The sequence below is a fragment of the Thunnus thynnus genome, chromosome 10, assembly GCF_963924715.1.
Source record: "Thunnus thynnus chromosome 10, fThuThy2.1, whole genome shotgun sequence".
Classification (NCBI taxonomy): domain Eukaryota; kingdom Metazoa; phylum Chordata; class Actinopteri; order Scombriformes; family Scombridae; genus Thunnus; species Thunnus thynnus.
Window position 1 is genome coordinate 18,576,668 of NC_089526.1, and position 25,087 is coordinate 18,601,754.

Below are 25,087 nucleotides of genomic sequence, written 5' to 3' on the forward strand. Positions count from 1 at the left end.
TTGATGAAAAATATTTTATTGCATGCACAGTTGACACTGGTGGTCAATCCATGGTTCGCCACATCATGCAGACCAGCCAAAACGGTGCATACGAAGCATGAAATTAAACAGAATTATTATAAGTAATGTCTATAGAAACAAATAAATAATTCTGAAATAAATAAATATCCTTGTCCAGAATTTCTATATATATATATGTGTATATATACACACACACACACAGTATAAATAGAATAAACTCTACATCATTGTGATAAAAAGCAAATTTACAATTAGATGGATAATGCTAAAGCAAAGTCTCTCCATGTTCACTGTGGGCTTTTAATTCCAAAATATACAAAAAAAATTAAGAATATAATGCAAAACTCCATCTATAACACTTCACAACGCCTACTTGAAATGGTCTAACTTTAGGACAAAAGTGAAAATTCTCAGCCAACCAATTTAGAGAACAAATACAGTATTTTCTATGACTACACACTATACTGTACATACAGTAAGCAAATGGCTTCTATTTTCTCCTTTTTGTCCAGAAGGTGCTGTAGTATTTGATTTTGCTATTGCTCTTTCTCTTTAGAGGGACAGCTCATCCAAAAACACAATAACACTTATTTTTCCTCTTATCTAACAATATCTATCCAAACATGTACTGAGAATTAAAGGCTCACCCCCATAATGTGGCTCAGAAGTGTTTGGTTTAACCAGAAAGCAGTTGTCAGTACAGGGATTATCGTGGGTTGTTGTGAGTCATCATGTAATTGTTTTCGGGATGACATGTTGTTTTTCAAATGCTAATTTCTGGTACTCACAGTACCACAAAGCTAATATATCTTCAAATCTCAACAAATCAAACCAAAACCAACTGGAGTGGATCCTCTTCAGTCAGAGGAAAAATACATTGCATTGGGCTTTAGGTTGAACACAGACAGATACAGAGATGTAACAGGATGGGTCTGCTGCTTCATTTAACTGATTGTCCACAACATTCATTTGAATGGGCATTATGGTTTTTGGCACTAACATACATGATTATAACTTAAATTTTCACACACACACACACCAAAGAAATACACTATACTGTACATCCTCTTCTAATTTCCTATAGTATTCTGCAATGTAAAAATAGATAATGGAAATTATATATGAAAATGTTAAATATTTAAACATAGGTTTAACAATCATTTTCACTATATTTGTAGTCTTGAGTCACTTTAGAAAGATATGAGCTTGTTGTGCATGAACTGTATTGGATTGTGAGGAAACAGAAAGACTTGTTAGTTGAAATACTCTTTGGTTAAATCTGATGACACAACCCTCTGATGCAACATTTATCATCACTGTCTGTAAATGCAAAAAGATGAATGGTGTGAATCTGCATCTTAAGATGTGTGTGGTTGATAAGTCATTAAAGGTTAAATTTAAGACTGAACTTTCATGCTCAACACTTGTGTATCTCCACGTTTGTTTTATGTAGTTTTTTCCTTAGCTGGGAAGCACATCCTCACCTGCAACTCACATCTAACTCACAAAATCATCTTGCAGGCTGCTAATCCTCCACAAAGGGGAGCTGTTGTGTCATTATCAGAGCAGCTCTACATATAACAACCTCTGCCACCTGTCGGAAATGAAAGCAACAGCAGCAGTTAGGACCTGCACAATGGAGACATACTCATTAACATCTTACTGTTGGCGTTACTTTTTCTTGCCAACAGGCAGCACAAGCTGGAGTGGAACTGCTGGCACTGCAGTGAAATGATACTGGCTGGGCTTGGTTTCAGGTGCTTTGGATCCGTGACTGTTGTGAATCTCTGCAAATATTTATGCATTTAACCCAAGATGTGTCTTTTTCTGATATTCCTGATTGACCAACTCCCACCTGTGGTTGGCCAGGATCATGCAGTGTCCTCTGTTTGCTGACTGAGTCCTGAGTAAAAAGATGGGACAGCAATAAACGGGTCCTTGGCAATCCGACAGAGTGGGAAATACAGTACGAGCTGTCCTCTAAGCGCGAGGCTCCAGCCTGTGTGACAGTTCAAACAGAGTCTGCTGATTGTCAATGATATGAAGGTAATCAGTGTAAGCTCGCACTTCTGAGCTGCTCTTCTGGGTGATGCCATTTCCTGGAAAGAAAATAATACGTTTTTTTTTTACTTTCAAGCCAAGACAGCAGCATCCAGGACAACTTGTCTGTCTAAGAATGTGCATTTTTGTCATTTTTCAACATTGATTCAAATGAGCTTCTGTTGACAATCACATTTGTTATTGATGGCCTGGTGAAAAATATCATATTGAATGCTGTTCTTATCTTTAGATCATTTTAATCAAAAGAGGTATCTTTCTATCTATTACAACAGGACATTTGTGTAAGTTTAAGCTTATTACACATGGACATGTTGTGGATGATGAACAGTGAAATGATTGTTTACATCACAGTAAGTAGTATAAACCTGATTTAAACTATGTGGAAATAGTGTGTTTCAAGGAAAATTAAAATTAACTGATTTTCTTCATATTTGGTTATTTACTTAAGATTGCCTGATGGAGGTGATACCTGATTTTATGATGACATTAAGTTCAAGAAAAGTTTTGGTTATGTCATCACCATAAAATGAGTACTGCATGATCTGAATACTGACCCATGTGATCTTTCTGACACTGTCTGATGAGCCGAACCGTGTCTGCAATCATGTGCTGGGAAACAAGATGTACATTCATTAAAAACATGACATTTCAAAATTCAGCACCGTGTTTAGTGCAGAGAAATATGCAGAAGCAGTGCTACAAAGACTTCACAGACTTACCAGCTTTTCAAAATTGACCAGGTTGTCATGAAATGTCTTGTTGCCTTCATGGATGAATGTAATATCTAAAAGAGATAAACATTGTGTTGGTATGGATGTTTGTCAACAATGGATGTTTGAGATAAAATGTTTCTGTATGTCAAATCCTGATATCTCTCAACGCTCTCCTCCTGTAGTTGGACTAGATCTGTGGCATTGAAGTGACAGAATAACGAGCGCACCTTTCAGTAGCAGAGGAAGAAAGGGGATCTTTGGCGCCTTCATCTTCTTGAAGGAGTCCCTGTAGGCCTTGTGGTTCAGCGAAGGATCCTGTGAAGACATTTTCAAATCGAATGAGTGCAATCCTTCTGGGGGTGAATGTGTGTGCCTGTGCATGCACACGTTGTTAGAGCTTAATTATGGCAGCATTAGAAACTAATCATCATTCAAAACACCTGATGTTTTGTCTGATGTTTAGAAATTAAATGAATTGTGTGTGTTTGTTTCAGCACATAAACACTGAAGCAGGGGTTTTATATTCCCTGTTATTCCCTGGATTGATGTCAATGTTTTTCACTTAAATTTTTATAAAGGGAACAGATGTACAGTGTGTTGTAAACACTGAGCAAGAGTTATACTTACTGTAATTGTCTCCAGCTCTGAAAACAGCTTTTTGAATTTCCCAGGAATTTTCTGCAGGGGCAAAATAATTTATTTATTCTATACTGTACTATAGACTTCAACTACATACATGAATGTGGCACAGATGAATGATGTAAGAAAAGGGAGATCCTTACCTCCCATGTCTGACTGAGGCGGCTAACAGCTGCAGTGTTCAGGCCCAATATAATGGCAAAGAAACAGTTGAGGTTCCTCTGTGCTTTACAGCTGTAAAAGATGAAATGAGCACACAATTCAGTGACTTCCATGGACAGCTCAACCGCACAAAAGGAGATGCAGTTTATTAATTGCCACTGGAGGGCGCAGCATTCCCATGCAAATCTTGACATCTCCCCTAAAGATTTGGGCCCGGTTATGCTGATGTTGTGACTGGCAGTGTGAGAAGTCAGTGTGTGTATATAATTACAATAAATAAATCTCTAAACAAAATGCAGAATGACGTGAGTAAAGCTACTAACTGGGCAGCAATCTTGATGAACTTCTTGATGAGTTGTACTCTTTTGCAGAGCGTTGGGCACAGCAACACCTCCGTCATCACCCATAGCTGGACTTCATTGCAGCGCTGCAGCAGCAGCTCCAACGCCACTGTGTGGCTACTGCTAGCGTGGCGGTTGAAGGTGAAATAGACCAGCTCTTGCTGTAAAAAAAAAAAAAGACCCAACACATTCTGATGAGTTGAGCAGAGTAGGGCGCCTGATGCTGAAAGAATGTCTGAAGTCTTTTAAAATGAATCAGACCCTTTAGACCTACAAGGCACATTTTAAAGGCAACAAATTATAGGATTATAGGATTTCAGGCTGTGGGACAAACCTCATGCATTGAGTCAAAAATGGTCCAGTCGAAGTTGGTGAGAGCAACAGCCACGTCCCATGTGTTCAAACTGAGCATGCGAGCTGTCCTCTGTTGTAGCTCTGAGTTGTCTGTGAATGGGTTCTGAAGAGGGAAAACAAAAGAAAACACGATTTTTTGGTTATTCTTCCGCCTGAAAGATTGACGTGAACATTCAAAGACATGTTTGTGCACAAGTTATTTCATGTTAGCAGATATAAAGATAAGGAAATTGTGGTTGAAGTGACACATTACAATGATATCCCTACCAGGACTTCACCCAGGTCCTTCCTGCAAACATGCAGCCTCCCCACAGGCCGCAAGGAATCGGAGAAAACTCTGTCCTGAGGCTGCAGGAGGAGCCTTCCTGCAGGAGAGGAAACATATCACCAACAGCAGAACACCATTAAAAATCTGTCAGGCAGCGTGTGAGCAGCTATCAGTAGTTAGAGATAAGACTCGCTGTGCCAGGCTCCACTCTGAGGAAGCCAGTCACCTCAGTCACTGATAACAAGAAACTGACTTTATATTATATTTATATAACTGACTGTAAATGCTTCTTCTTTTAACTGTTGTCACTGGGAAGATATGAGATAACAATCTCACCCATTCATATCTGGCCTAAAAATACAACTCAATATAGAAAAAAAAGCATTAAATATTGTGGGAAAATCATGTTACAATGAATTTTACATAAAATAATATTTCCATTTTTACTAGTGTTGTAGATGATTCAAACAGGATAGGATAGTGCTGGACAGAAAGTGATATGTTTTGGTTTATAATGAGTATAAAAATAATAGGAACAATATTGTTACTGCTTCTCATTCCACATGATCTACAAGCATCGAAAAACACATGCCTGTTTACTGTTCACCATCATGAAATGTGCAACAGACTACAGTTAAAGTCTGACTTTCTGACTTTCACAGTTGTTATATACTGTAGCACTTTAATGACAGTTGTGTTGGCTGATTTGAATGATATTTACCTCCAGGATAAGTGACAGCCACTAGTACCAGTTCCCCCTGGGGGACATCCATCCTTTCTGCCACTGCCTGCAGCAGCTCCTGGGCCACTACTCCAGCATGGGCCCTCATGCTCAGGTATGAGTCCATGGTGATGTACACATGACACAGCACTGCAACAGAGAGAAAGTATTGTTTCAGTACGGCACAATACAGAATGCACAATGCTTATATTAAGTACATCTGGTGTACAAGACACTTTGGGTTGACTTTTTTTTTTTTTTTTTTTTACAAATCTACTGTAAATAGAAGAAATAAACATAACATACAGGCCTCCATTCCCACTACAATGGTTAGGAGCCCCCCCAATGAAAAATCCTAAAAAAACTGGCCCATGGTTAAACCTAATTGCTCAGACACAGACCAAAGCAGATTATTTTACTGTTTAGAGCATCTTCAACCATAAAAAGAAAAACAAATGATCTAACCCACTACAGTCTCTGGTTTAAATAAAAACTTTCCCTGTCATGGTATGTGGTTGAACACCCCTAATTTAGTGGTGAGAAAAGTAGGTTTGGACTTCTTGAGAAACAATAGGAGGGAAAGGGTTTAGCAAGGCTGCCCTGATTGATAAGGGGACCTTGAGTAAGGCAACTGACCCTCAACTGCTTCAGTGGAGCCACTCAGAGGTCAACAGTTTGTTGGGGATAGACCATAATCAACAGATCTCTTGACGAAGGTTAAAGGGTTGGTATCTTTGTTAGAAAGTAATTCCATAAAAAAATTCTCAAATTAAGAGCTGTTGGAGACAAATACCTCAAAACCTTAATAGATAAAATCAAGACTATCTCGCTTGGCTAGATACCACTTAATGTAAGTGAGAAAATCTGTCTTTGTAATATGGGTGAAACAGACCCTTAAAAGAAAAAGCTGATCCTATAAGACATCAATAACACAATGGGAATTCATAAGTCATAAGTTAGGAATTTGCATTTCCAAACCTTCTCATTATTCCCTGGAAAGATTCCCATTGTCCCAATGTTCAGACTAAATGTCTCACTTCAACAACTTTGGAAACAACGTATGATGGCAGGAATGTGTGAAGACTGCCATGTTTTCATGTTTTATGACTTACCTTCCTTGGTCTCTCTCTGTGTGCCCCTGGACTGGAGCCCGTTCTCCTTCAGGCTCAATTGGTGGAAAAGTGCTTTGCTCTAAAAGAGGGGAAATGCGTGGATTTTGACACACATTCATATTGCCTGAGAACACTGAGCGCTTTCGGTTTAACTACAGAACAATGTTTTCAGCAGGAAATGTCAGGACAATAGCCTCAACACCCAAACCAGTATGTCGAGGAGGACAGCCAGCTCTGTTAAATTAAATTTTTTCTGTCTTAGTGTTGTAAAGAGAGAAAACACAAGATCTTTTCACTTACTTTTCTTTGAGGGGAATATTCATCCACCGCGCTGGAAAAAAAAACAGGAGGAAGAAATCAGTAAAGCTCACCATCATGTGCCCACACAGGCACAAAAAGATTTTGTTATTTTGTCCTAAAAACCTGATCTGGTGATTTTCCTTAGGCTGCAACTATGTTTAGTACAAAAACAACTTCACCATCCACACAGTCTATAATCAAGGTAAAGTGGATGTACATATACACTCTTCTGCTGCTTTCAGTCCATTATTTAAGCTCAGTGTCAGGCCAAGATTAAAGTGGTTTGTAGATTTTAGACCTTCCAATCTGATCCCTTCATTTAATCACCCTATTCTCATCAGTTAGGCCTGGCTAGCATGATAGATAGCCCTGTGTCCATTATCATCCCTCAGCTTTTACTGGGCTCTGCATCACAATAGACATGTTGGCACAAAGCCTGCCCTAAGGGATCCCCTCTCGCTGGCCAGCAGCAGTCCTGCGCTAATGAAAAACCTGATTCCCACTGTCATCTCAAAACAGAGCTTGTGATCCCCTACTGCTCAAAAAACACAGAGTCACTGTGGACATCAATGAGCTCAGTGTTGTGAATTATAATGATGCCACATGATGAGAGAGTGCAACAGAACGAGTGGTGTTTGCTTTATAACCTTTCAGAAACATATGACTTTCTTTTGTACAAAGGCCAGATGGAAGTTAATGGGAGCAAAGGACTTAAAGAGTCTTCTTTGTATAAAAAAAATGACACCTTTTAGTTTTTCACTCAGCAGCAGATTGCAACAAAGCAGTCAATCTTGTCCTCCCACAGGGAGAGCCTGATTGTGAAAAGCTCATAAATAGTAGAGTATGTCAGTTAGTAACACCTACACAAAGTCCACTGCTTTAAATGAGTGGGTGTTGTGGATCTCCCTCCCTGGATATAAACATGAATAAGACAGAGCCAGATACTGGCAGCAGAGTCAGGCTGAATTATCTGCACTGGCTTCTAATGGGCGGCAGGTTGGAGCATCCCCAGGGAGAGGCTCTGATTGGAGACTGTGGTTGAGGGAGGGTGAAGGGGGACATGGGTGTGGCAGTATGTCTGGTGACTGGGGGTTGTTTACACTGTAACACCAAGGAGCCATTTGATGCTTATATTTATTAAACCAAGAAATTGTAGCCAAGCAACAGTTCTACTTTAACAACAAATCAGACTAATATTATGATTCAGAGAGATGTGTGTTAAAATTCTGTTTGATGGAGTGTTTACTGTACACCAATTATGTACATACAGTACTTGGTGTATATGAATCACTAGTCTATATATATACAGAGTTTTAAAAGCTGAGACTCTCTGATATAAAATATTGTCCAATGTTAAGGTGAAACCATAACTTGAAAAGCATTCCTTTCTCTTAAAGTGCTTACAAAAATGAAACATAGGAATGGAACAGTTATAATTAAGGATTTAAAGACAGACTAGGTGCAGACAGAACCAGATTAAGTTTGTTTAATGCTGTATATAGGAGCTTTGACTCATAAGTGGCATGTATTACAAAAGTTACTTTTACTGCATTCAGCAATAAATCAGAATCTGATACTAGTTGAGTCAGTGAAGATATGTACATGTGCTTTAGTTTGTTGATTAGTTCTGTTGATACAGTATATTGCTGATATGCATGTGAGTATGTAAACATGTGTGTATGTGCGCACATGCATGTACATGGATATTCTATATATACAGTATGTTTGTATAGCAGAGCTAACATTTACTCATTGTCTGGAGTGTGCAGCTCATGCAGTTCATATATTTCATATATTTTTGTACAGATATATCAGCAAATACCTTTTCAGACATTGTTATTATTTCTTTTTGACATAGATTCATTATTTTGTGTCTGTTTAAGCACTTTGGTACACTTTGTATTATAATTCAGCTTTATTTGACAGACTGGAATTGATTGATTGAAAAATACACAAAAACGCTGAATCATCACAGTGATCATCTATCTCAATATCTTGCAAGGACAGAACTTGTGCTAAAATTTGGTTACTATAAATGGAAATTTTATCTCAGCTATGCTATTAAACAATCTGTGCTGTAAACATGCAGAGCAGAACACAGTTTGCATCATTTACCCAAAGAGTCCAGTGGCCATGCATTTTATGAAGGTGTTTTTCTCCGGAAAAAGTCTTATTGGATTTATAAACTTGGCACAATGTCTCCAAAGGTGATAATTGTCAGTATTACTTTATTCATGCAATATTTTGTAGGGTTTCTGGATATGTCTATTTTATAGTACTACCCAGTATTTTCCATTAAGGCTATGGACTAAATTACATAAGTGCTTTATTACTTAACAGGTCTGAAGTCATAATTGCTAAATGATGTGTATCACTGTGATTATATAAGCGGATGTGTTTGACACCATGAAGAACCAGCAGCAGTAAAAAAGTGGTTGAGCAAAAACTTGTGCAGGTTCTTTGATGTTTATTCCTTTTTCTCTTGACAAAAATTAATGTCCCAAATCTGACAGCTTATCATTAACCCTCAAAATGTCTGTATTTCCTCAATTTTGGGGATTCTAGATAAAAAAAACTCCATGACCTTCATATTTTCTTGCATAACACCCCAGAACACTGCATTTACTCTTCGATCTCTGAAAGAAGTCATTGATGAGAAGCTAAATAAAGGCTACAAGCAGAGAAGAGGCTCTTTCTTTGTAGAGAAAGAGAGACCAGCCAGTCTCTCTGCTTCTTTTCAGATCTCCAACAGTCATGTTTGTACTTAGTGTTGAACACACCCAGACTTGATATCAATAAATACATTATTGATATCATATAAATTTTTTCCATTCTATAGATTATTTATGTATGTATTATAGTATAGTATATATACTATATATACTATAATAGTATATATATAATACATAGTATTGAATAACTCTGTCTCTAATTCCTACCAATGACAAGCAAAGTAAGTTATCACATGGTCACTCACTGTCTGCGATGCAGCTGGTAGGCTCTCTGCAGTTCCCTCATGTCCTTCTCCAGGGCTGGGTGCTCATAAAGATCATCCAACACGTAACGACACAAAGTCTGGAAGGAAATGTCAATTTTTCATTTCTCCCTGTCACACCCATTTTAAGTTGCCCTCACACCCAGTTTCCAACCTTTTTCCTTGCGTGTTTCCTACCTTCATGAACAGTTTGACATGCTCGTCTTCTCTCAGGAAGTCTTTGCAGAGAGCCACCCACTGTGACACCAGGTGCAGGACTTTTTGTTTCCTCTCCAGAGCCTCCTTCCTGTCCTCTTTCCCTCTGTATCTCTTAGTGCAATAGGTGGTATTAGGTTAAGGCTTCAGCACAGATGGAGTGTGAGATCCAATACAGTATACAATATCATGCAGAGGAAGGGAGCAAATGTGTGTGATGTTTATTTAAGGATGGGTGGAGAGAGAGTCTGTTGGATAAACACGGTTGAGTGAGTCAATAATTCAGTCATGCTTTTGTATTCATCTATTTCTCTCTGAAGCATCCACAAAAAAGGGTTATTACATGTGAATCTTTGTTATAATATGCCTGTAAAAACAAGGATATTGTCCCAGCAGAGCTTGACATAAATCACTGGTTGACATGAACACTGGGTAAGTTAGCAGGAAGTCATCCAGAAGTGTATCTGTAAAGAGAGACACAAAAATACAGTATGATACATTTTTAGGTAACTTTAGAAAGAGTTCAAATGCTACTATTTCCACAGAGTTATAAAATATATAAAATATACTGTATCTCACTGCACAGAGAAACTTAAAACAAGTTGAAATTCTTTGCAGCTCATCTTATGAATCCTACATACATAGCCTCATTAGGTTTATACCACGTTACAGAACGCTTGGGGACAGGAACACCGGTGACCTTGACAACTGTATGATTGCTGAGCTGCACTGAGATGGAGATGGAAACTCAAAGACGTGGCTTCAATATTTCCTATTCCATCTTAATAATACATATCAGTTAACAAGCACTAAGCAGAGACATTTCAAAGGCAAGCATAATGTGCGAGACCTTTCAATGGCACATAATCCTTCATGGTCAGTAACCGATAATGACTTGTGCTGAAACCGGTGAGGATTCTTCCGCGCTCTTTTGCTCGAACAAGTTCAAACGAGCCTTTACCGGCTTTATCTTCAATCTCGCACATTCGCCATCACAGGCTGTATCAGTGACCATAAGCCGATAGTGTAATGTGTACATTGACTCTCTCTGACCTCTGATGAAGTCTGCGTTTTCATTGTTATAATCTCGCTCACATAGTAGCAATCTGATATTACTTAGCCATCATCCAAATGTGTTTATAAGCAGAATTTTCTGCCACTGTACCCTTGTATGATTTTTTCCCCAAGGTTACACATGGCTAAGTGTTTCTGTAAATTGATTAAATCAAAGTTGGTAAAATAGACCACTTTACTGAAAGCTTACTTTAACAAGTTTCCATAGCATGAAATGCAGTCTACACTTTTCATCATTTTTTACCATGATAAAAAAAGACTAAGCCTGACTCCCTTTAATTAAGCAGCACTTTTAAAATCTCATACAAAGCTTTCTGTCAGAATCTGTTATTAAAATGTAAGAAATTCATTTTTTATTTCACAATTGTACGGTTTGTTCTTATTAGATAAAAAACAAGCTGTAAAAGTGTGTTTCAGAAATTGACGTGGAAGTCACTGAAATACATTTCTAAGGCATAAAAAGAAAGAGAAGGACAGCAACTCCTGCCACAAGCGAAAAGCTTTACAAATCCTATTAGGGCAAACCTCCTCTCAACCCCTCTGTAAGTGTGCCCCACACCCAGAATTGTAAATTCTCCCTTTTAATTTCACACTGGCTTCCCAGGGCCTTTGTGTGCGTTCTGGTCCACAGGACTCCCTGACATCATTATGTTAATCCGTACAGAGCAGCTGTGGATGCATCACTCACTGCTTATGAGAGGTTACACACTCATACACATGTAGCTCCCATAAAGAATACATAACACACCTTAACACAAAGCCAAAAAACAACACTCACATACTGTACCTACTCCCCCCGCCCACACACATACACACATTCATCCTGAACCACTCACACACACACCGCTGTATATTTGTGTATTTTCTCCAAGCTATCTTAACTGAAACACTTTCTCATGAGTAACAGCTTAGATACTGCTCCCCAGGCTGTACGCTCTGCAAGTTTTTTGAAGTTAGAAAAACTGAATAAATATTTAATTTTACAACCTAAAGTCATATCTTAAGTTTTTCTTGGTAACAGCAAAAAAGCAGACAATGTACTGCAGGGTAAAGATTTAATCCAAACAATTTAGCAGAGGACCCGTTAGTTTCAGTGTGACAAAAATCTCTATGTTTGAATTGTGCTGCATAAATCAAGTCTAATAGTCTGTCCAGATGTTTGTTTTTTGTGACCCTTAAACATCACACCATTGAAAATATTCATCTATCATCAGTAATTGGCCTGGATCAGAGATGTGAATGTACCATGTAGTAAGCATATCTCAAGTGTTAATCTGCTAGAGCTGATAATAAAATCAAAAGTGTATTCTACTGTTCTGCATAGTACTGCACTCAAACCAAAACAAATTTATTTTCTTTTTCTGAGGAAATTCAGAATGGATTAATTGATCTAGCTTGTCATTCTACATTGAAATCAATCAACCTGTCAATCAACATGCCAATCCCTTTTGCATTTCAATAAGCATTTGTAAAATTGATTAATGCAACCTTTAAAATAAGCATGTTAATGTGTCACTTATTGGCTGCAGCAGTAACCAGATGCCATCCTCTTACTTTAAAAGCCTTATAATAGCCTGTATTTAAGTGGAATTATTTAAAATTCTTTATCTACTCACTCACAATACTGATTCTTTTTAAAACTATAGTTAAGCATCAACATCTCTCCACATGGTGTATCACTGAAAGTGCTGGAACATCCTCTCATTAACAACCCAAATGTTCCATTACATGTTTTTCAGCGCTGGCAGTGTGCAGTGTGAATCTGTGCAGAGCAAGAATCAATAGCTGCACTCAGAGATTGGGCACAGGAAAGAACTAAACACTGAACAGCTGTGAATGCTTTCCCACAGAAGGACACCATAGCATATCTGCACAGTATACACTCCTGCAGTGGTTCACACAACATTGCTTTTACTCAAACATGCCTGTGGTTCTTTCTAGAAAACTGCCATCTCTTGCAGAAAGATGTAAAGCTCCTCTGCATTCTTAATGTTGTGTACTGAGTATAGATGCAAGCAAGTGCTACCATGAATGACCATGAAGTCATAAACACAACATCAATAATCTGCTGCAATCATCAGTCATGTAGCTGCACGATCTTTCTGAGCCATCCTTGAGAGTCATACCAAACATGGCAGCTTGTTGGATGCTCAGATAAATCTCTTTTTGATGAAATCAAGGATCTCATGCCATCATCTTTCTGGGGAGCTGCACCTCCAAGGGCACACTAAGAAGTAGCACTGGAGCATACTGAGTTTCAGTATTCACATGGAGAGAACCAAGGCCAACAGGAGTCAGACTATTAAACATTACTGAGTGCAGATCAATTGCTGTTCAGGACTCAGTTCATCCCTTTTCCTCCTCAGGTCTCTGGCTCTTTGACCCTGGAACATCGCTCAGCATCTTACCTTCAATACACTCATTGCAAGGTGAGCTAATGGTGAATGATTCATCAACAAACCACTGCCTACTGACCACATAGGAAATGAGCTAAGAGGTAAAGTACGGATGGGTTTATTGTGAATACACAAACTGAAAAATAGAAGGATGTCTTATTCATTTGGCAAATTATTTAGCTCTATGTTAAACATGACATTAATATTAAATACTCAATTATAGCAATAAGTTTCACCATAAAATGCATTGCTATGATTCATGCCAAATGCACCATCTTGCAACTGCAGGCACATCTCCTGAGAGTACATTTAGATCAATTTCACTCACTTCCTCATCATAATGAGTAATGATCTCTAGTATGAGGTTAGCCTGCCTCCATCCCAGTGAGAGATCATCTGTGACCACCTCCATCTCCCAGGAAAAACATGCATTCCTCTTCCTCTCTCTTTCCCCCCCTTTACAGTGTTCATCCTTTCTCTCCTTGTCTGACTGTGCTTCTGCCTGCAATCATAATTTTTCACCGAGCCATCCTCTCAGCTTCAGCAACAGAGAGTGTCCTCTGCCTTGGCAACAGTGTCACATTATCATGTACCTGCTGCGATGAGAGGAAATGTGTTGATTTGTTTTTTCTGTGAAGCTGGATTGCGTGTCCGTTACAGCCTCACTCTCAAAAGATATGAGTAACCTCTGTCTCTTATCTTGCTTTTAAATGAACAGGCTTGAACTTAGTGGCAGTCTGGGAACGATAGTACCCAGTAGCCCAGTAATATTGCCTGGGGTGTGGGGGGGTGTGGTGGGTTGGGAGGGAGGGAGGGAGGGAGGGAGCGAGGGAGGGGGGTGGGGGGCTGCTGAGGGAGAGGCGGGGAAAAGAGAAAGTAAAAAGGAAAGTAAAGGGAGCTATGTCTCTCTTTCTATCTATCTTTCACAAACATACAAAAACATCACAAGGACCTATATAAGCAGACTACCATAACAATGCTGTAGTCATAAAGTCTACCAACTGAATATTTTTCTTTTTTTTAGTTTTGCTCTCTTAATTACAAGGATTAATCATTCACACAGTTACAAAACACAGTAATGACAAAGGGGGGTGAAGAGGGTGTTGCAGGATATTAAAGTATGAATACTGACCTGACTCTTTGCCCTGTGTTATCCCCTGGTCATCGTCCAGTGTCAGGTCATTCAGCAAGTGTTCCAGGATCTTCTCTGGGGTCCCTGATACCACCATGTACCTGTCAGACACAACAGAGTCAGTGGATGAGTCCTCCTCGATAGAGGACAGTGAGCGACTGCTGCTCCATTCATCCTCTCCCTCTGTCCCTTCATCGTCTATGTAGCGAAAGTAGGGGACGTCAAAGGTGGGCATAGTCAGCGGCTCTGCCCGGCTGGTGCTGTCACTGCTGCTCTCCTCGGAACCCTCCTCGTCATCCTCGTCCTCCTCCTGCTCTACCAAGGCAGCATGCAGCAGCCTGCCCTCCTCCAGTCGCAGGTTCCGGGGCTGCTGTTGAGAGCCCATCCTTACAGAGTTCCCGTGCCCTCACACCGGCAACGTTGCCGTGGTTACTGCTGCATGCCCCCTTTACCCATCCATCCATCCACCTGCAGCTGCTACAGCCCGGAGTCCACTGCTGTCTATCCCTCACTGAGGAATCCCGGTATTTTCACGACTAAAAAAGCTTCAGTATGACTTGAATGGGAAGGCAGCCAGCAGAGCTCTGCCTCACAGTCCCATGCTGCTAACTTATATGTATTTAATGTAGTCGTTTATGTGTAGGGAGTTGTGATGTAAGCATGCCTGAGTGCGTGTGTGATCCGGAGAGACAGAGAAGGAGAATGATGAGAGGGAGAGTGCTGTAGCAGAGAAATAGATAGTGAAAGAGAGAGAGAGGGAGGGAATCTAGAGAGGAGGGGAGAGGAGAGGCTTACCTCCTGTTCCTCGCCTCCTCTCTCCCTCCTCCCCTCGCTGATGCGGAGAGGGCTGGCTGCTCTGACGACATTCTCTGGAGAACGAGCACATCGTGGCCCCTCTCCCTCAGACACACGTGGACTCCCTCGTCACTCTGGGGCTGTGTAGGGAGAGAAGGGGAGGGAGGGAAGGACTGTGTTATCACCAAGGAGATTCCCCTGTATTTTCTCCCACTCACACAAATCACCACTGATTTCCATCATAATACTCTGTCAGAGCCAGCACTGTAAATGAAAGAGAATTTCCATATATCATTATTCAGTTCTTATCGGTGGAGCCCATTCAGGGATTAACATAAAAGACTCATGCATATTTTAATTACCGATTCCTATGTTGAGCGTATTAAATTATGAGTGGTGTCTAGAGAGACAATCTATTTTCAAGCCATCATATAGTTAAACTAAAGAATGGTTTAGTCATTCAGAGTTTAGTTTAGACTTAAACTCACATGCTAGGTCCTTGTCTTATGATCACCATGGGTTGCTATGAATGATCAATTTCGCCTCATGCCTGAGCTGTCTCCCACTTTCCTTCTCTGTCTCACTCTGTCTTTCTCTTTGTCTCTTTGCCCTCTTAGTCATGCAGTCACACAATGTCACCCAATGTCACCATGTTATCAATCTTTTAGAACCAGAGTGAAAGACAGTAAAAGTCCTTCAATTTGTCACCTCTATCCTGCTCTTTAAATCTTCACCAGGTTAATAGGCTGGGCTTCTCTTTAATGTAAGGCATCTCCCTCTCTTCAATACAGGGCAATGTATCGGTTTAAAATCTTATAATAGTCAGATATATGAGCTGAAATGGAAAAAACAAACAAACACTAAATACAAAAATCAATCAATAATTTTTTTGTCTATAAAATAGTGAAAAATGCCCACAATTACAATTTCCCAAGGTCCAATGTGACATATCTTTAAACTGCTTGTTTTTCCAACCAATAGTCCAAAACCCCCAAACATTCCATTTACAATGATATAAAATGGCGTGTAGCAGCAACTCCTCACATTTTGAGAGGCTAGAATTTGACAAACTCCTTAAGAGACTGACTATCTTGACTATCCAGATTGTTGTTCATTAATTTTTACATCGATTGACTAATCGTTTAATCAACTAATTGTTTCACTAGCCAGATAATTAAAGAAAAAGTGGGATCCAACTAGGTAGATTGTGGTGTTTAATTTTTTTTTTCTCGCTTATATTTGTTCCAAGACCAGTCAAAAGTTTCCAAATTGGGAAGCAAATATACCTACTTTGAGTACCAAATGAAGGTAGAGCAGTAATATCTACCATATTGAGTTTCCCAGCTGAATAAATTGTTGTGCTCTTATACATCACTGGTTAAGACACTCAAGGATATATTCATGTGAAGTCCCTGAACTGAACTTTTTTAACCCTAGCTTTTTAAAACAATGATTTGTTACAGCCACTCTGAAGAATAAAGACTGTGGTAGCTGCTTGACAATGGAGAGTCTGGATCAGAGATATTGGTCTTAATGAGGAGTTCACTGTATGGTGCACGCACATGCATCCTGCATCAGCTCCCCACTTCAACCCCCCTCTCCTCAGCCATCAGTCAATGCAATACAAGCCTCTGTGCATGCAATTAGTCAGGCAGACAGACTGGAAGTGGTTGCAGTTTTCTGCCCTAATTGCCTTTTGCAGAGAAGCATCCAGGGCCCTTCAGTTAAGCATGACTTCCTGGCACATTAACACTTATCAGTGTGTATGTATATTGTATACACAAACAGACATAAGTGCACAACACACAACAGAGATGCATACATTAACACAACACACAGACACACTCATACTCCACAACACAACAGAAACACGTAACTGCATCATGGTGGGCCAAGATTTCAGCATTAACATTACCCAGTCGAGCAGTCACATCTATAAACAGCAGAGATATTTTCAAACCATCAGAAAGGACCATTAATGGCAATGTTTGCTGGCAGTTCTTTTTTTTAACCTTTATTTATTCAGGGGAGTTTCTCTGAAAGCAATGTTCTCTTTTTCAGAAACGCCCTGATCCCATTAACACAGTTACACAATCATACCTGGAAACTGCCCAGCACAACCACAGTCTGATCTGGTGGCCACTGAGCACCTCCACTGGAGCAGTTGGGGTTAAGGGCCTTGCTCAAGGGCACCTCAGTGGTGGTAATGAGGGAGATGTGAGCACTGCTTCTTCACTTTCCCCACCCAGATTTATGCTGCCAGTCTGGGGGATTGAACCAGCTCCCTTCTCTAACCTTTAGGTCACCACTGCTCCAGTGTTCCTTCAGTGTTGTGATTGTGTAGTTTAGATGTCTGTCAAAGTGACAACTTATGAATTTATTCCTTATTTATCTCAATACAAACACACACACACACACGAAAATTGCTTTCATATACTTAAGGGTAATAACAGACTGTATTATCCTGTCACAGGACCTACAGTATGATGTAAGCTTAGGGGCGTGACAAAAAGCAAAGAACTAGAAAATTCCCAGAAAGGAAAGGCAGCACTGATTAGCTTCCTGCTTCTTAGGAAAAAGACACCGGTGGTTCTATCTTTATCAAGACATGACGTGCACTGTGTGCTCTTAGCTTCATGAAAGTCATTAAAGTGCAGTTTTTGTCTGACTAAGCGTGACACTGGAGCAAGTTAAATTCTTGACTATAATTAACAGAGTGTCTCAGTCTACTGCTAACGGGTCAGACAGCAAACAAACATTTTTCTCACAATGAATTATTGATCTAGCCTCTGCTGCTGCAGGCCACCCCTCAGTGTGCGCTGGGCTTTGTGGTTACCAGTGTCCCAATACAAAAAAAAAACAAAACAAAAAAAGCAAAAAACAATCAGGCCTCTAGAGTGGATGCTTATAATGTGACAGAGTGCCTGTGCTGCACAGTTCCAACCCTGGCCTGGAGGTGACCTCGACTTACAGCTACCCCTGAAGTCCTCCCAACATGGACACAGCCAGCAGAAGAGTAAACATTACTTATCAGGCCTCTGCATAAACTCATGTCCCGTCAGTGGTTTACTGTCTCTTTCAGGGTTCCAGATGCATTCCACTGGCTGGACGGACACTTTCTGTCTGCATGTCTCTGTGCTGCTGCAGCAGGTCAGGCACGAATGGTATGGAACACTTAACACGGACCTGGAAGGTGTCAGTACTGACAGGGTGCTGATTATGTTTAAATTACTCTTAAGGAATAGCGTGGATCATACGGAATGGGAAAAAGAAAAAGAACAAGACCAAGCATTCATACATCATTGTTGTTTTTAAAGAAGCCTTTGATGACAATGCACTTTATTATCTCCAAAAGTAACCTGCTAAAATTTCTGTTTTCATGCAGTTCAACTCTGGTAGCATACAATAATCAAGAATATGTGCATGTTTTGTAAAATATTTGCACATAAACAGTGCTTTGCTTCATGTACTGGCAAAAATCATCAGTTCTATGTTCTAATCAGATGTATGTAGCAACAGAAACCTCAAATTACAAGTAACTAGAAACTCTCTGATGCCTCTGAAGACATGAAGTGATGTGATTTTTGTCAAAACTGTAAACTATTTCATTTAAACCAGTCAATCTTTCAGCCTCTGAACTATCATAGGAAAAGACCAACAAACATGTTTGTTGAAAAACCTAAACATTTTTCTTTTGAGATTAAAGGAGATTGCATAACACTCACAGTCTCCCTGCACCAGAATCTCTCACACATTTCCACAGAGTGCTGTATATTAAGCATCCCTGTTTCCACCAGCTGGGATTTAACTGATTTCTAAGCTCTTTGATGTCTGGGCTTAGATATTTATATGAGTCACATGTAATATGTGCATTGTAGCATCATTGGATTACTGTAAACCATTTTATAATCTAGACAGACTGCTAGATAATCTCACATATTCTTAACATTTCCAGATAATGTGAAGTATTAAATACAAGGTCAGCATATCTGGCTGTTAGGATTACGCAAATGACACAAACACACGTGCCATTGGTACGCTTAATTTTCCAGTTTTTGAATTCACAATATAAGAAACTTGGCACAATGCTTGTAACTAAAACAACAAAGATACAACAGCTTATTGTATTATGCGGCAGTAACATTTGAACATACGCAGGTTGGCAGTGGTGTAGTGCAGACAAAATGTCATTATATTGAATAAAAGCACAGATGAAGACTAGCTTAGGGTTTGAAGAAAAGGTCAGAGACCTGATGCACTGGAATCCACCCTGAAACCACACAATGTCTTGGCATGGCGGTCTGGCCTGGGTCACTTGCGTCAACTCTTCCTGCCATTGTTGTACAGTTTAGCACAGCTGGCAGGAAGGGAGAAGTTGAGCCCACCATGAGGTCAGCCAATTAAAACGTCAGTTCACTGGAAGGTGATGTAATGTTTCAAAAAAAAGTGTGCAGGTTGCACTGAACGTACGGGACATGTAGTTACCTTTTCAGTAATGACAGGTTGTAGTGGTACGACTTTGAAATGAAACCCTCCTGAAACATGAGGAAACTGCTGTACTGATAGAGCCAAACTGCATTCTTAAAGTATGTTCATGTAGCCTATCTACATTTCTGTTAAGGTAATGACACTGAGAAAAATGTATTTGGAGGCAAAACATACATATAAATAGATGAATTAATACAATAGATACAGTGCATTTATAATGTCAAATGTTATGCATATGAATGCAATACACTTTACAGCATACTGTAAAAATATCTTCCAAGTTTTACATCTTGTTTGCTGTGGTCTAGAGATTATTTTGGTATATTTAATTGAAGATTTTCCTACTCTGGAGAGAATCTAAATGACAACATTCATCTTGAGAGAGAGCAGAGGCATTATAGAACGTATAGAGGCCAATAAAAACAGACAACAAATTAACATCAGTTTGATAAATGGAACACTACGGGGAGTGCAAGAGGGGATGCTAAGGCACAATGCTCACACAACAGCAGCATGAAACATTACATTATAGTCCAGAGTAAAATGAACTATCTAATGTGCTCTAACTGTACATTCAGGGAGAAAGTATGCTAACTGAGTGGTGTTCATAATGACATAAAGAGGTCTGATAAGTAGCTTGACTAATGTTTTCACTGTGACTGGACCAAAGATAGCTGTTCAGTGGAATGTATCACAGAGTGCAGCATTTCACACTGTTTTGTTGTGAAAAAAGTTGTAAAAATATCAGAGCATTCTGACTGCTGCAGTGTTGTGTATCTCACCTCACTTGTCCTCTCTGGGCCCTTGCTGTGACTCTGCAGGAAGCGGCAGCCATCCTTGGCCAGTCTCTGGACCATCTCCAGTCTGGACAAGTCCTCCTTGTCATGCAGGATGCAGATGCTCCCTGGCTGTAGCACAGGGGACACAGAGAACATATACCTCAGGCCACAGTCCCACGACATCGCCGGCTTACAAACTTCTGGCTGTCTACCAGGCAAAACAGCAGAACTCCTGTCTGTGAGCTCACACTACTCTAAGAAATGGCAAGAGGGGGTAGGCAGCTCAAAAATCATTTGTGTTTCTGTGTGTGCTGTCCAGGTGAGTTACAGCCTCCTCTGTCACTGCAGCCAAAGTAAAAATCTAATCGATGTGTGCCTTGATCAGCTCTGTAGCTCTGTAGCTCTATAGCAGAGAGAGAGACACGCAGGAAAAATTTCATCAGTTGGACTCCAGGTATCTGTGTGTTTGGCTTTAAAGAGAGTGAATGACAGACTCCCTCTCTCCGTCCTCCCCCTGCCTTTCACCACTGGGGAGGGGAGTGAGTTAGGAACACGGTGGGTTCAGGAAACATCTGGTGAGCTAGACTGCCCCAAAAAGGAAGTTTCAAAATCTCACGAAAGCAGGAGAGAGTAGGGCACATTACACTAGAAGGTCAAACACTTGTTGGGCGGGAGATGTGTTGTATGTGTGTGTAGGTTTAAGGTCATTCGGGCACAAGCACTAAAGTGATACAAGCTGTTCTGTTTTGTCAGTAATAATAAAACAACTGAATGTCACCTGTAAGCAGACTCTAGCATAAAAAGCAAACACATGTCACAGACTTGTTATGAGTAAACTGTCCAGATATTCATCACACAACAAAGGAGAGAGATGGGGAGAGAAAGAGGAAACAATGAATGCAGACACACATTTGAATGTGTTATGTGGAGCATTTTGTGAAAGAGAACAGTATGTCTCCACTTGTCACTTGTTTAAAGAGCAAGCAGAATGATAAGAACTGTCAACACCCTTTGGTAACTGCTGAAACAATTATTCGATTTGTCTTTGGAAAGATTTTGATAATACCTTAATAGTGTGTTTTTAAAGAAAAAATAACAAACATTTAACGGTTCCATCTCATCAAATACAAGAATCAGCTGTTTTTCTCTGTTGTAAATCAAATGTCTTTGGATTATGCACTGTTGGTTGAACAAGGCAAGCAAGGAAAGCAATTTGAAAACATCATCTTGTGCCCTGGGAAATTGAACTGGTGACATTTTTATGCAACAAAAAAAAACATTTATCAATTAATCTGCTGATTATTTTCTTGATTCGGTCTGTAAAATGTCAGAAAACAGTCACAATGTCCATCACAGTTTCCCCAAATCCAAGGTGATGTTATCAATTTGCACCAAAACCCAAAGAGTTCACTGCAGAAAGAAAAGAAGCAAATCTTCACATTGGAGAAGCTGAAACCAGAGAATATTTTTGCCTGAAAAAATTATTTAAACAATTAAGTGATTATAAAAATAGTTTCCAATTATTTTTTGGTTGATCAGCTAATTGATTAATTGACAAATTATTTCAGTTCTTCACTGACTAACTGTAAAGTCAATTGATAGAATAATAAATAAATGAAAAAATCCTCATCATAGCCCTAATACCGGCTATTTTTTCTAACTAGGTAAGCAACAGTGCAGCCTTAAAAGTGCCCTGTAAAGTTTTTTGACCACTATATGTGATGTATAGCAGTGTTTTGTTAAGCTGGTCCCTGTATCTTGTGTTCTACGAGCACAAAGTGACTGTTTTTTATTAAAGATCAATGAATTGTCAGACACTTGCTAATTAAATTAGACTTGTCAGAAGGAACAGTGTGATCCTACGTGTATTGACCAAGGAAAAGCAAGGACATTAATTCTTCATATGAACACTTTATCTATTATCGTTATATCTTTTTTCCCTCTGTCAGCAGTGTGATGCTTGACTGGGTCCTTGTAAAGCCATTCAATTGTGCTGCTGTTCCAAACTGCTGATACAGCAAACTGCCGAATGAGAAAAGGTCCCCATCTCTAGGTGCTGGTTCTCTTTCATGTGAGGTTGAGTCCCATCATTCCACTGTGCTCTTTTGTTCTTTCGAGGTAACTGATTGGGAAGATGCCCACTGCCCTCATATACAACATATGCCTTTAAAAGCCTGCTCAACTTCAGCTAAGTAATTTCATCCCTTATTTCTTAACTGGCACTTCATTATTGCTGAGGTCTCAATATTCACGGTGAGCTGATTAAGCATTGCTTATCAATTCAACTTCACGGACTGATGTTAAATAATAATAAAACAAGCAAGCTTATTTTTAACCTTTTTGGATAGTATACATAGCCAGTCTACTGTATGTTACTGTCTGTCTGCAGTAGGTTATTCTATACCATTTCACTATGGGAAAGAAACAAAGGAAATAAATGGCCTTGAATATCTGAAAAACCACGGCTTCCTTGCTGCTCCTTCCCAGTGAACATTCCTTAGTGAGACAAAGCCAGGAGGACAACTCTAGCTTTAATGTGCTACCACTGACCCAGTTTCTCAAGTAAATGAATTGCAAAGTGAGTGTGCCTTAAGTCAGACGTGTTAGTGTACTCGCTTTAAAAGTGCTGCCTTTAATCAGGCACTACCATGACAACCATCTGGGGTACACTGGTATAGTAGGCCTGCAGCATTTCAAAAAAGTGATGAAACTGTATTTAGCTTGTTACAGTGTTCCATTTCCACAATAACAAAGTATTTCATCTTCTGTACAATCAACTAGAAATAGAAGATAACAGGCTACAGAAACAATGACATCACCACTAGTGAATGATATTTCCTCCATTAATACCTACTGTGTTTTTCAAGCCCAAATCAAAATTACAAAAGCAATACGCAATGTGATATTGTTCTCTCCGACATGGTGGCTAATTTGAGGAGACAGTATCGAATGCAGTTATACCTTCAAAGGGACATTAATGGAGCATAGCAACAGCATTGTCTCCAAGGAAGCTAGGATAGTCTTATCTGATCTAAAAGATAATACCAGCCAAACTTTGAAAAGACATGAGTAAATTGAAAAAATAGGTGTACACAGTTTTTCTAGATCCTTCAAGTATCCAACTTGAAACAAAAAATATTCCATCTGCTACAATAAAGCAGATTTTAAACCTGTTTTCTATGTTGCAACTCTTTATAGCTATAGGTAATATACATGTCGCCAGTTCAGACCTTCACCTAACTAAAACAGCTCTGCATCTAATCCTATTTTCATGAAGGTTATAATGTTCAGTTCTGTTGAAAATGTGTAAAAAAGGATGCTGTTTTTGGTGCTGTTGAATTCTTGTCCTTTTATTTATAATTGCAAGAAACTGTTATATATGAAAAAATAATTGAATAATAAAGGAAATAACAATGGATTAGACATTTAATATAAGTATAAATCTTTTAATAAATGAATGATGCGTCATGACTTCCGGGTACCATCTTCGTTTGAACTTGCAATTTAGGGAAATACCATGGATATATAATTAAGTGGGAAAAAAAATACTCTATACTGTCAGTACGTCTTTGGGAACCTAGAAATGTATTCAAAGCATTGGTAAGTCTTGTCAAACAACGTCTTTTTTAGTGGTTTTGCTTTAGAGAAAATTAGTACCGCTAACTCTGTGACCAGTAGTTAACGTTCATCAACGTTCAGTCTCAGAGCGATGCTAACTGTTAGCTACTAGCAAAAAACTACTAAAACAATTAGCAACTTGCACTGAAATTAAAGGATACTCAAGAACCACAACTAGACTGCAGCTACAGAAGCAAAAAAATATCAGTTAGTATGGCAATAAATATATATATTTGTTTGGTAATTAACTTACTTTTTTCTCGTTGTCCTTGAACTTGATGTTTGTATTTCCATTGTGCGTTCTTGCCTCTACCGTAGGGTGGAGCCATTGAGCACAGGTTAAAGGGATAGTTTTTTGAAGTAGGGTTGTATGAGGTAGTTATCCATAGTCAGTGTATTACCTGCAGTGGATTGGGGTCCGCACGCTCCCAGTTTGGAGAAGCAGACAGGAGTACTGGTACGGAGGCTAAGCAATGTGTTGCTGTGGACGGGGCCAGCAGCAAAGCGTATTTTACCCACCTAAAAAAATCAAATCAGTTTTAAGTGTACACTATATTTAGAATATTTTCACTGCTTTATCTTGCCATCAGACAGCCCTTTCCTTTGGCACTAGATTTTCTAAGCTGTAAAACTTCCATATTCCTACGCATACCGCATACGGTATTATGCCACAACAGCACTTTCTGATCCAAACAGCTGATCTATAAGGTAACTTAGGGGTTTATTTCCTGCAGTGACCCTATTATCATGCTAGACAGGTGGATTTTACTGTAATATCACTATGTTAAAATGTGATAATAATACATGTAAGGTACAAAATGGGGCTTGGTCAAATCTAATACAGCAATTTCCAGTAGCTGTATTAAAGCAAGTCTTGGAGACGAGTTAATATGAAGCGTCTTTTTTAATAGTGCAGCTGCATT

At 39.4% G+C, this 25,087-nt stretch overlaps 1 protein-coding gene across 2 annotated transcripts; it reads right to left on the minus strand.

The window, feature by feature from the left end:
* LOC137191574 (rap guanine nucleotide exchange factor 5-like) lies at window positions 1-24,513 on the minus strand. Of its 2 annotated transcripts, XM_067601775.1 has the most exons (19): window positions 24,418-24,513; window positions 20,550-20,675; window positions 15,280-15,419; window positions 14,485-14,585; window positions 10,268-10,346; window positions 9,865-10,009; window positions 9,670-9,767; window positions 6,693-6,723; window positions 6,393-6,471; window positions 5,281-5,430; window positions 4,559-4,656; window positions 4,272-4,394; window positions 3,920-4,098; window positions 3,578-3,668; window positions 3,423-3,473; window positions 3,023-3,110; window positions 2,802-2,866; window positions 2,637-2,691; window positions 1-2,120 (listed from the first exon to the last, which is right to left on the minus strand). In XM_067601775.1, the coding sequence occupies exons 2-19, from the start codon at window positions 20,622-20,624 to the stop codon at window positions 2,002-2,004; spliced, it is 1,767 nt and encodes a 588-aa protein (XP_067457876.1). In that variant the 5' UTR covers window positions 20,625-20,675; window positions 24,418-24,513; the 3' UTR covers window positions 1-2,001. The 2 variants fall into 2 exon arrangements, with proteins under 2 accessions (XP_067457876.1, XP_067457875.1); XM_067601774.1 differs by lacking the exon at window positions 24,418-24,513 and having other exon boundaries at window positions 20,550-21,038.
* Between the last annotated feature and the right edge of the window lie 574 nt (window positions 24,514-25,087).

What these genes read in the sequence shown, in the direction of transcription:
- LOC137191574 (XM_067601774.1), bottom strand. Translation starts at nt 20,729, where the DNA reads ATGTCGTGGGACTGTGGCCTGAGGTATATGTTCTCTGTGTCCCCTGTG. An exon ending in GGCTGTCACTTATCCTGGAG is followed by an intron (nt 4,657 to 5,280) that starts GTAAATATCATT and finishes CCTCTCCTGCAG; the next exon opens with GAAGGCTCCTCCTGCAGCCT. An exon ending in TCTTCCTCTGCTACTGAAAG is followed by an intron (nt 2,867 to 3,022) that starts GTGCGCTCGTTA and finishes TATCTCTTTTAG; the next exon opens with ATATTACATTCATCCATGAA.